Source organism: Falco rusticolus, chromosome 6, assembly GCF_015220075.1.
Source record: "Falco rusticolus isolate bFalRus1 chromosome 6, bFalRus1.pri, whole genome shotgun sequence".
Taxonomy (NCBI): Eukaryota; Metazoa; Chordata; class Aves; order Falconiformes; family Falconidae; genus Falco; species Falco rusticolus.
In genome coordinates this window covers 52921582-52933836 of record NC_051192.1, presented here as the reverse complement: position 1 = coordinate 52933836, position 12255 = coordinate 52921582, and the positions used below count along the sequence as shown (strand labels likewise).

At 39.3% G+C, this 12255-nt stretch overlaps 1 protein-coding gene across 2 annotated transcripts in view; it reads right to left on the bottom strand.

Moving 5' to 3' along the window:
- The window catches only part of KIF25 (kinesin family member 25), a 43343-nt gene that overhangs the window by 5641 nt on the left and 25447 nt on the right, over positions 1–12255 (bottom strand). For both annotated transcript variants that reach the window (XM_037392763.1, XM_037392764.1), the window contains exons 9-12: positions 12153–12227; positions 7646–7795; positions 6422–6598; positions 1539–1690 (exon numbers count right to left, since the gene is read on the bottom strand). In XM_037392763.1, coding sequence (XP_037248660.1) covers positions 1539–1690; positions 6422–6598; positions 7646–7795; positions 12153–12227 — 554 coding nt within the window. The remainder of the gene's footprint in view (positions 1–1538; positions 1691–6421; positions 6599–7645; positions 7796–12152; positions 12228–12255) is intronic.

Genomic DNA, 12255 nt, shown 5'->3' with positions numbered 1-12255 from the left:
TCTCCAGCAAGGCTATCGCTAAAACCAGAGCTAGCTGCTCACAGTGCAGATGGAGCAGCTGTGCTGGTTTACACAGAATAGATGGCTTCAGGCCACACAGTGCAAAAATACGTGTTCTCACTCCTCTCCGGTTTGAGACAGGGAAATTAAGAAACTGCTCCCCTCAAACAACAGATAATACTGAAACAAAATGCTAAAAAACCTTAATCAAACGTGAAGAAGTGCTGGCTTGTCAACCCTGTTTTAGGTGCAGAACTCATGACAGACTTTACAACTTTTTATTTAGTGACTTAGATCTCTGGTGTTGAGATATTTGACAATCACACCTAGCTTTTAAATCAGGATTTTCCCCTTTTAAACAAGATAGAGAATGCTGACACATTGCTATAGAGAGGTCCCATCTGCAGTGCTGCTCTGCCCCCCTACATTGCACATCTTGTCCATGCACTATAAGCTGAAAGCCTCAATCTGCATTCAATGTAAACGAGCCATTTCTGTGGAGCTGTGCTGCCAGACAACGTGTCATAGTAGGGTGACTGCAATTAGAAGTGGCAAAGGGAAGCGTGGGCTAGACAACAGGGCTGGTGCGCTAACGGTGCAAACACTGTGTTTTGAAAAGTAACATCTGTCTGACTGACAAGAATCTGGAACTGCTAGAGCTAACATCTGGAATGCTGGAGCTGTAACTTGTGAAATAGCTGTGTCTTTTGGCAAGCCCACAGGTAAGCGAGGGCACTGTTTGTTCTGTTTTGCTAATATTGTCTGTTTAATTTCTGATAGAGATCTAAGGGAAAAAATCTTAAATATTTTCCACTTTCTAAAACCATATTGTTGTTACAGAGTATGAAGGAGATGGACCTAGCACTGGAAGCAGAGAGCCTAATTACAACACGAGCAAAAGAAAACAAAATTAACCCCTAAAAGCCAAAGTTATTCCTAAAGCAATACATTGTTAAGTCTTGGTGTGGTACTGAAAAATAGAAATGCAGGTTTTGCTGTAGTAAATAAGACAACTATGTTGTCTGTTCCTACAGTGGCCTATTATTAACAGTTCAAGAGATGAAGAATTTAATGGATGTTTTTGCAAGGCAGCAGGTAAAAAACCCAATTCTTTCTCACCCGAAAGCATATGATGATCCCTGAAATGCACGGTTAGCTATATCACAAACTTAGCATGAATAATTTCATGTCATACAAAGCGATTTAACTACTGTATTTGAGTATCTAATTGATATCTATCTTATCTTACACCTTATCTTATGACTTACAACATTTATTTTATTAGTTGTTTCATGCTGTAGAACTTCAAGAACTCTGTAAGGCAAGACATGTAAAGAAAAGTGAAAAGTTTTTATGAAAGTGAACTTCCAGTAGCATTCAAACATCAAATGGTCTGTTATTTAAGAAGGTATGTAGAAGTTAAGAACGGAAAAGAACTGAGGAAATATATTAAACACGGGAAAAAACAATATGAAAATCTTAATCCACAGACTCTGGATTAACTGGCTCTGGATGTATTTTAGTAACACCCTACTTACCAAAGTTTTCTCCAGAATCAACTGTAGTTATGGTCAATGTAACTACCAGATGAGAACGAGAGGAATGAGCATGCACCAGTGTTGGGTGCCTGACTCTTAGCTGCAGGCTTTTGCTGACTAAATGCAAAACTTCAGATGCATTTTCAACAGTCCTAGGAGGTAAAGAAACAAGCAGAAAATTTAACTGACTCACAGTAAAAATCACGAGAAAGCTCACAACTTAGACGTGAATCTGAGCATTTCCACTTTCTTGCTCTTCTAACTCCTTATACTAATCTCAGTTTTGAGCTGCACAGACAACTGTATGTAGACTTTTTCGGGTGGGATACAGTCTAAGATGAAAATTCAAGACAAAAGCTGTAATGCAGTACTGAAACTGCTGAAGAAGATGCCTGCCAGCCTTGCAGGTACTGTAGCTCAGCTCTAGAAGTGACCAAAATTTCTACACCTCCACACTTTAGAAGAAAAGACACAGATTTAGACATTCCTGGAACCTCCGGTCTTACAGATGTGGAATTGACTAAGTCTATATTAAGGTAGCTCCTGGAAGGTACAGAATATAGGGCAAAACCCCCAAATTGCTCTGAGCCTTTGGAAATCTTATTTCACATTTGAACTTAAATTCAGAATCCTTGGAAAAAAGTTCAATTCCACTGTTCAGTGAGCGGGGACTCCATCACAGTGTCAGAATAGACAGGCATAAGTTTCTATAGATCATTTTATCTTATACTATAAGTTTTCTTTTCCAGTTAAAGGAAATTCTGCAAATATGATCAATCAAAGGGCAAAAACCTAACATAAAAATTGAAATAAACTGACTAGGTAAAGAAAAAAACCACTATGATTTCCCCCAGGTTTGCAGTGTTTGAAACAAGTGAGGTAAGATTGCCTACCCTTTCATTTCACTGCACTGCCTTCTTTAGCAATCACTCAAGTTACATCAGCTAAATACTAGTTTGTAGACGGGGGTAAAAATCATTACGATGGCATATCACCGCCTGGTTACTGAATGCCCTGTAACACCAGAACCATTAATAACTCTCCTGACAGGCTACAGCCTGGGTTCTGCATTGCTGCAGTCAGCACAAGCAAGCATGCAATGCAAGGCAATCCTTCGTGGCTTAGATTTGGCCAGTTTCAGTGGAAGTCACACTGGGCACAAACGTACTTTATGCTAAGAGCAGCCACACTTGAAGAGTTTAGAGGCAAAAGAGCTATACCCAACTAAAACTAATGCCTTTGAAAATCGAGTGAGGGCATCTGAAGAACAGAAAAAACACTTAGCCTTACCATGCTTATAGATGCTTAAGAAAAGCAGCCACCTCAAAGTTCCCTGTGTAACCAGGGCTGCAGGAGCTAAATGATCACTATAGCCTTTACCTATCAACCCTGAGCCACACATGCTGACCTCCCCTGTAATATCTGTACCTCTGCATCCACTGGTAATGTCTCCCCGGTTGTTTGACCTGGCGCCAGCAGAGAAGCAGTGGCTCTAGTTCCTACTGTCAGAGAAGGCAGAGCCTCACACTGGGGTGATCTGACTCTTGCCTGAAGTCCAAGGAGGCAGATCCTGCCTTCCTGAGTTTTGAACTGTGTCTTCCAGTAGCTGGTCAGGCACGACTGGACGGCCTGAGAAGTAAGCAGCCTTCACTAGGATGCAGCAACAAGCAATTGGCTTCTGCAAGCTGCTCCTGTGTGCTGGCAAGGGCTCAGTGCTACAAGCTGCTGTCCTCTAACCGGATTTGCGGAAGCAGACAGGCCTCAGGGTATGCTGTCAGTGCTCATCACCATCTGGGAAACTGCAGTTGACTTTGGAGGTAAACAGCATCCCCGGTGCAGCGCTGCATGCTTGGCACAGTAGCATCTCAGCAGGATGGACAGTAATAATTTTTTAGTATAATCTCTATGAATTTATCATCCTCTATGTACCGCACGTTCCAGGACCAGATTCTACAAAGAGAAGCCCGGTTGTGGTTAGGTTAAAAATTTGATGCTGAATGTTCTCCAAAGTCAACCAAGTCATAAAAGAAGAAAGAAACTGAGGGTTTTGTGATTCAGTAAGATGTACATGTTAGCAGGAAAAAGACTACTGTATTTTAATGGATATATAGAGAAGCCAATGAGACCCAGCAGACCAATTATTCTAAATGAAATATTATCACAAATGAGGATGTGTTTTTATTGAAAGCACCAGCTGTTTACTTTAGATTTCAGGCAGCTGGGTGGCTTCATTCAATGATTCCCTTACTTTGTTTGGGTTTGCTTTTTCTTATTAACCTTTCTGTGTAATTATTAATATAACCTGTTTATGAATTGGACTTTTTTTGCTGCTTGCACTGTAACTGACATACAAATCCATATTCTTATTTATATTTGCATTAGAATTGAATATTTATCAATTGATTGCGATAAGTGGGTTTTAAGAGGTGTTTAGCTCAAAGAGCCGGGTTCTTTTACCATAAATTAAAATTTACAGAAAAAAAACCCAGAGCGGCCATTTGATTAACTAGAAGAATAAACCAAACCTTCTAGTTTGGTTCTAGTTTGGTTCAAACAGGTTCTAGTTCTTGTCTCTGTGGCACAAGTCCAGCTACATCTCACCTCTCCCTTCCCCAAAGCCTAGGAAAGGACATGGGTCACACACTAACTATGCAAAGCTCCCTTGGGAAGGGGAGTAGGCATTTTTCAGGAATGAAACCAGGCCAGAATCTTCTTTACTGAAATACCATAATTAAAAATTACTTGGAGCAGATAAAGTTCAACTCCCATCATAGCCATGCTATATGTGCCCATCATCATTTTTTAAGTCATATGGTTCCTTTCTTCTCAAGTCAAAGGAAAAAGATCAGCTGTTTCAAGACTCAGCACACACAGGTTAGGTTCTACTCCCAACCTCCTCTGAGCAGAGCTTTTAACCACACAGCAAAAGTTGGAGTAGTCACAGTTGGGGAAATCCAAGGACAGAGACTGAGAGAAACCCACCAGTTGGCATAATACAAACAGAGAGGGCAAAAGGATTCATAACTTCAAGCTCCAGTAATTTTTAATTAATTCCACACAATTATGGAGCATACAGAGTGCAGTCAAGGATGCAGAATTTCTCTGGAAATCGTAGTTAACCTCAAGACTGAAAAGCAGGCATACCCCAGATACAAATGTTAATCCTTCCTAGAATACTGCAATGATTATTATTTCATTGAAAGAAAGGAGAGTTATACAGCTGCCATGGTAAAGAAAGTCACTTTACAATTTCTCTGGAGTCCTGCTTTTTTATGAGCAGTTCAATGGCTAGAAAATACAACTCAATAAGTGCATGTAACAAGGTAGAACAAAAGTCTGTTTGCACAACCCTGCAGTACATTCTTGTATTTTTATCAAGGCTTTCTGGCAATAGCATAAACCCACATAAATAAACAACAACCAGCCTGCTTATGTGACTAAGTCCCACAAGAAAAAAGTACTGCTTTCAAATTATCTCCACTGAGGGAGCATTTTATTTTAATTGGGGGGGGAATGCTTTTCATATCCGACTTTGAATTCCTCCTGGAAAAGCAGAGATTAGACCATGACAAACATTATTATACAGAAGTGGAGAAAAACATCGTTTCCCCCAGACAAATACAAATCTTTAATATTGTGCTAAACATTTCAACAGGGCAAGATGTTTCTTTTCACAAACATTATTTGTCCAAGAAGCAGAACACTTTTTCTAAGTGTCTAGACTTCCCTATAGTGCAGAAGCAGAACTGTTCCCTTCTGGAATCTGTTCATGTGTTGGGCGCTCAGAGGGAGATGTCCAGTAGCTTAATTCCACTGGGTAGCACCACCCTCTCTGGTGCCCCTAGTACTGCTTGTCATAATTTCTTTTGCTAATGTTGATTTAAGACTGGCATAAACAACACAGCCATTACTAAAATTAAGCATCTGAAACAGATTCACCCTTATTAATGGATGAGTTGTTATGAAGATGTAATTTTTATCAGCTAATTAGTCAAGATGTTTCATATATAACAAGAAATATAAATAATTTGCTTTGTGTACTACATATACGTAACACCAAAAATCATTGCCATGTGTACTACAACAAGCCTTTGTAATGCTTAGTAAGTATAAGAAGGCATTAAAATTAGTATAGCTGTAGCCTTAATACCTTAGCTCTTCCTGCACTGCAAGATGTGTAAAGAATCACACTTACTATACACCAACGCTGGGAAGGTAAACATCTTAAAACTGAATGGGTAGAAGCTTAGCTACTTCTTAGATTTTAGTTTGAAAAAAATGGATTTTCAAGAACTACACGTTGAAATGCCAGCAAATCAATTCCCACTTTAATGCCTCCAGTTATGAAAACAGAATACTAAGCAGTGTAAGATTGCTGTTTATACGGTAAGATCACTTAAAGTCTTATTCTTTTTAAATTATTTAATTTTTAACTCCAATGCATGTAGGGAAAACTAACACTGTACAGCTGCTTAAAAATTTAGTAGTAGTACATACATTTCTATTATCATCTGTAAATTTTATAATTTAGTAAGACTGAAGGCAAGTGCTTTCTGTCTGGGTTAACCCTTCTTTTTCTACAGCTGACAAGATGCCATAGATTCAGCAATAACAAAATACACAGTTATCTTCAGGCATTCTGAGTGGAAGGTGCTTAACACAGAAGTATAACCCAAACTAATTGTACTGTTATTTCTGGAAGTATTTTGACATTTGCAGCCAGCTGAAGTCTTACAGACTGAGCTAATGGAAACAGTGAAAACTGTTCTTCTGCATATGGTAAGGACTCATTGTTCAAAAGTGATAACTGGTGCCTATAATGCAGTTTTGTGACAGCTATATATTGCATATATTGGATGGTAAGGATTAAATTGTGTACTTACTCATGTGTAAGCAACGGAACATCGCTCTTTCCTTCTCTGTTTGTGACAACATCACGTTTGACGCCAAATACTTTTCCACAACTGTCTTTGGCCAGAAGATCAAAAATTTCATTATTATACACTTCAACAACAGAAACCTCAACCCAGTAACTTCCTGATGGCTTTTCAGAAATAAGCCTGGAGAATAAAAATAGAAAAAGAAAAGAAGAAAAAAGCCAAAAAATGTTGAAATCAAACCCCAAGTGAACAGTCTGTAAATAAAGATCTATTCCTTAATTGTAACCTTATTACAGTCTGATAAAAGTGCTTATTAAATATCCACAGCCATGGCTTTGCCTCATCCACATGCTAATGTTAAGCTGAATAATCAGAATATATGGATTTCCAAACAGCTATGCCAGCTTAAACTGGTTTTCTCCATTAACCTCCCTCCTTCCTCATGTTTTTTTAATACCATTTCCCTGGTGGACGTTATTGCGTTCAGAGCTCAAGGTATGATATACTCGGGCAGAGTGCACGCAATGAACAGGCAGAGATGGTAAACTGCCCAGCTAGACCTGTAAGAGCTTATCTGTCCACAGCCTCAGAAAATCCATAAATTAAGGGCTTGTCTATTCAGGAGAGTATTTACAGTTAGACATTTATTCTGGTACAAAATTGGGTCTTGGATTTACCTTACACCCTTCTCCAGAAGAAATAGGCTTAGCTGGAAAAACCTCTAATGGCTCTTCTATTACAACATAGCAGCGTTATCAGTTCAAATCATGCATTAGGTTCAACTAAAAAAAATCTAAGAATTCTCAAAGCAAGAACAGATTGTGGTTAAAAATTCTACTATCGTTCTTCTTGGAGACTGGGTTCTGATCTGGATCCTCTTCATCTATTCCAATTGTCAATTTTCACAAGACTTGTAAGAACTTAGTTATCTTTGGACTCCCACAGCTATGCCTGAAACATTTTCAAAATTAGGAGTCTGAAAGGCACAGACAGATAGCACACAGCAAGACTGCATAATCTCATTTTCTTAGCAAATCAGACTAAGCAGGAAAGAAACTAGAAATCTGTATCGAAACTCAAATATTGAATGGCAGTCAGAGAAGCTATAAATAATCATTGTGCAGCTGAAATCTGTAACGGTAAGTACATTACAAACATACATTATTTCATCCCTTCTGTAAAATTTGAGGTGACTGCCACTGACACGAGCCTTTACTTAGTTGTTACCTGAACACTTCTTGAGTAGCTCGAGGAATAATTCCAAGTTCTGATTCGTCTTCTATGGAGAATGGAAAGTTCTCCTCTAACTGTGGTCCCAACATCGTGTATGTCTTCCCACTTCCAGTCTGCCCATAAGCCATGATACACACATTGTACCTGAAATTTAAAAGAGGCTTCATTTGGTTTACCATTACTAAATGCGATTGTTAGGTGGCAAGTCAAATCTACAACAGTTTGGGAACACAAGCTGAAACAAAACCCAAATACACTGCCCCTGCAGATTTCTTTCTGGAGATCTCACAATCTGACAGAAATTAAAGTACTGCTCATAACACTGTCTAAACAGATTTTATTTTTTAAGCAGAGTTTAAGGGATGTTTAGCTTGGAATGACTGATGAGGTTAGACCTCCTGTCTGCCCAGTTGCCAGTTCATGCACTACTGAGCTGCTTGTTAATCAGCTCCTGAACCACTGCAGTTTACAATACAGCATTTTAAAGTAAACCATCGCTGGGTTTGATTTGCCTTAAGAGTGCTACGCTGCAAACCACAGCACTAATATCTTAACAACTGGGAACAGCTTAACAGCTGGGAACTCTTCAGCTCTGGTAGTCTTTTTCAGGCAGGCTCATCAGTCATAGCCCTCAGTCACTGGAAGAGATAAGAAAGCCCTAATAATAAGAGGCACAAATTTTAAACCAAATGTATTAGCTCAGTATAAGCATACACACAAAGACTACTCTGGAATAAAGGTGGTAGGAACTGCTCTGATATGGACTTGTAGGAGGTGAAAATGTACAATGTCACCGCAGAGGTACAGGCACCTATGAAATACAATTCATCATCTTTAGTAGACATGTAAAATACATCTAAAGAACAGAACTCTGACAACGCCTGTTTCTCTGCACCAAAAATAATAATAAAAGAGGCCACAGCTGTGTGCTGTGCTGTGTCTGTGCCACAGGGATCTGGATTTAGATGGATGAATCCTATCCAGTAAGCGTGTTTCTAATGTAGTTGGATCTAAGTCAACGTCTTAAGCAAAGCAAGTGGGCAGATACAAACATAGCCAGCCACAGTACCATTTTGTATTGAGGACCAACACTGCACTGTGCAGCTGAAGGATTGTCCCTACTCAGCTGCATCTGCTCTGCAGCACCTGCCAGCACATTGGTGTTGGCCACAGAACTGTGCCAGCAAAAGCTCTTGGAAGACCTGCAGTTATGCTGACAGGACTGCTTCTTCCCTGGACTATTTTGTCTGTTCAGAGACACAACAGAATCTCCATACATGAGGAGTGCTTTGCAGTATGCTAGAATTTCTGTTCTACTAGAGAGCTGCAAGAATGGGCTTGCTCCTCTTCTGCCAGGGAGTAAAATTTCACTGCCTAAGCTACCTCCTCTGTGGGCAGACCTGAACAGCTGCTTTTGGTTATCCGATGCTTTTCCTCATATCAAAAATGTTGTTTCAAGCACATGCCAGCATATTTCAATGAACACCCCTCATCTAATTGTTTTAAATTTATGGTTTCAAGTCATGAAATATTTAACACAGCCACTGAAGAGAAATATATGTGTAGCGATTTTTCGCATATTAAACATGCCTAGAAGCAATTATTTTTGGAGGATTATTTAGAAAGCTTTCTCTTGATAGAAAGAAACATGGGCTGATAAGCAATGTATAAGCAAATACCTGGGTACCCCTCTGGGGATGTGAAGTCAAAGTTGCAGTCAGTGAACCTATAGTAAGCTCCCTCCACATTTCAGGATGCAGAGTATAAAATAGAAGTCTATCATAGATTTGATGAAGTGAAGGAGATAACTGTAACTGAAAATAAAGAGCACTACAGCAAAATGAAATGTGCTAGAAATTAGGGCTGTAAATCTGAAACAAGGGATTTCTCCAGGTATTCAGTGCTGACATAACTCTACTTGTATTTATGTCGGTGGGAAAGCTCCCACTAATATTGATAGTTTTCAGCTAGGTTAACAATGAGCAGTTTTCACAATTCACCCCTAACACACACTGCCTGGCCAGCCCGTAGCTTATTGAGACTTTTAGTCAAACTTCAAAAGCAAAGAGATCTTTGGAACCAAAAAGAAAGCCAGAAGTTTGAAAGTTGTAGTTTTCCTTAGGAAAAACAGAACGGAAGTCTTTTTAGAAGTCTCTCAAACTTTCATATAGTCCAGCTATTCAAATTTTCCTTGATTGTTACTTGTTAGACAGTAAGCATCATGGTTAAAACGGTTCTGGCAAGGTCTGAATGGTATGATTAGAAGAAGACAGGTGCTTGTAACACTGAAAGATAGGGACACAAATCGGGTATCAATCAGTGATAACTTCTCTGCCAAAGCCAAAACAGTATTTCAGTAAGCCCAGATGACCTATGGAAACAGTATCGTATCTACATAAGCACAGGAGAGAACGAATTGCTGGGTGATTCAAAAAAGACAAGCAGAAGACTAGTCTACATTTACTTAGTTTACTTTGTTGGTGTTCTGGTTCCAACATAAGGGTTTCAAATAGAGCAATCTTGAAAATTTCAGACTCTGATTCACCTGTGTGCCCTGATATCTCTCTCTCTCCACTATGCTTCATTAGTTATATTCTTGTTTAGAAAAGCTCTTACTATCAAGCTAGAATACCAATGGTTTCATAGCATTTCTCTCCTAAAAATTGTGGGTGTTCAGTATAGCACAGTTATCACCAGGAGAGAACACTGTTAAAGGAAATCAAAGGAGGAGAAATGTATTCTTTAAAATAAATAAACAAGTTTGATTCTTCAATGCTGTAAAGAAATGTTATCTTGCTCCCTTGCTGGCCCTGTATGGCTAACTGTAAACTTTGAAGCCTGCTGTACTTTGTCTGTTTTGCATATGGAACAATCCTTTCTTCCCGTATATTTATACTGAAAAATGAAACAATTCATTAGGAAAGAAAAATAAAGAACAAATAAAGAAAAGGAGCATAATGCTCCTTTCTACTTAAGCTAACGTTGTTTACAGACCACTTTGGAGCCCAGACTAAAACAATCAGGAGCAGCAAAGAGGTTCGAGGTTCAGACTAAGTATGTCTGTTTCCCATTTACAACGGGAAGGCAGCTGAGAAACATGGTGAGTATGCACAGCCTCGCCTTCCCTGAAAATCTGCTTCTGTTTAAATGGCACTTCTGGAAGAACAAGACAGGCCTTTTTTTCAATAACAGAACATCTCCTAACTGAATATAAAAATGCTAGCATTTAGGACAGGATTGTCCCAATGTGGAAATTAGCAAGTGTGAAGTACAGTGGATCAAGGTACAGATCAGGTATGTTTGATGATAAATAAGTGACATATTGAGCCAAAGCAAAGTTATGTTCATTGCAAAAGGAAAAGTAGGGAAAAAACAACGGTTATAAAGACTTCTTCAAACTCCTCCAACCTAGTGGTCCATAGGTTGCTCAGCTCTGGTTACTCATCCTTGGTAAACTAGAATAATGCCATATAGGACTTCCCTTAGCCCAGGTAGCCGTTGTGGGGCCCTCTGTGGCATGTGTAAAGGGATGGCTAGGATTTCCCAATATTCCCAGTATCCTGACGTACCTCTCATAGGCTGCTTTTAAGAAAAGGAAACTTCAGTGCACAGACTGCCAGGAAGAAGGATTGCCACGTTCAGCTAGGCCACTGTGGATGGAAAGGGACCGTCTTTACCTCCACAGGGAGGGAAAGGTCCATGACAGCTCTACAACAACTATCTATAACTGAGTGGGACTGGAGCGGGAATGAGAAAGAAGCAGTAAGGAAGTCGTGTATAAATCTCAGTTCAAGCCTCAAAGATTATAACAATATGCACTTCAAGGCTTCTTAGCAAGAGTAGCTTAGTGTTGGCCCTGCTATAAATGAAAAATCACACTTCACGAACTTAAGTGGCTAGAAGTAATCACATTATTTGTTAGTGCTTGCTACCTATCAGTTCTGTATTCAAACCAGAATTCTGTTTTAACCCCAGCACCTGAAGAAGCATTAAAGCTATGACTGAGGATGCTCAGCTCTGGCTCACCCAGGAACTGATCATATGACCTCTTATGGCCTATGCTATAGACAAAAACAGAGCAGATGATCAGAGAGTGGCCCTGGCGGGCCTTTCATGTATGAACACACTGTAGGAAAAGGTGTATCATACCATGTCTGCAACTGAAAAACAGTTATAAAGCATAACCTACAAAAACACAAAGAAAAAGATAGTAACCTCCATTACAAGAAATGCTTGTTTGCCAGGAGGAGACCAGACACACAAAAAACCACTTTTTTTTTTTTCCAAATTTGTCTGCTCTGCTAAATTTTGAAAATAGTGTTTTCACTGTTTATATGGGGAAACAACATTCACTTGGTGTGGAGTAGAAAGCAAACAGGAAAATGGAACTGCAAACCCATAAAACTGGACAGAACCACTACTAGTAAGTAATTTTTTTTTTAATCGATGGATTTCAGAATATTATTGCACTTTAGCTTTCTTACTCCCAGTTTTAACTTACCCATCAAGAAGAGATGTTAGCAAAGGGGCCACATCTGCAAATACTGTGTCTTGAGACTCCGAAGCATTGTAAACTCTGAGGAGCAAAGTACAATGATTAACTG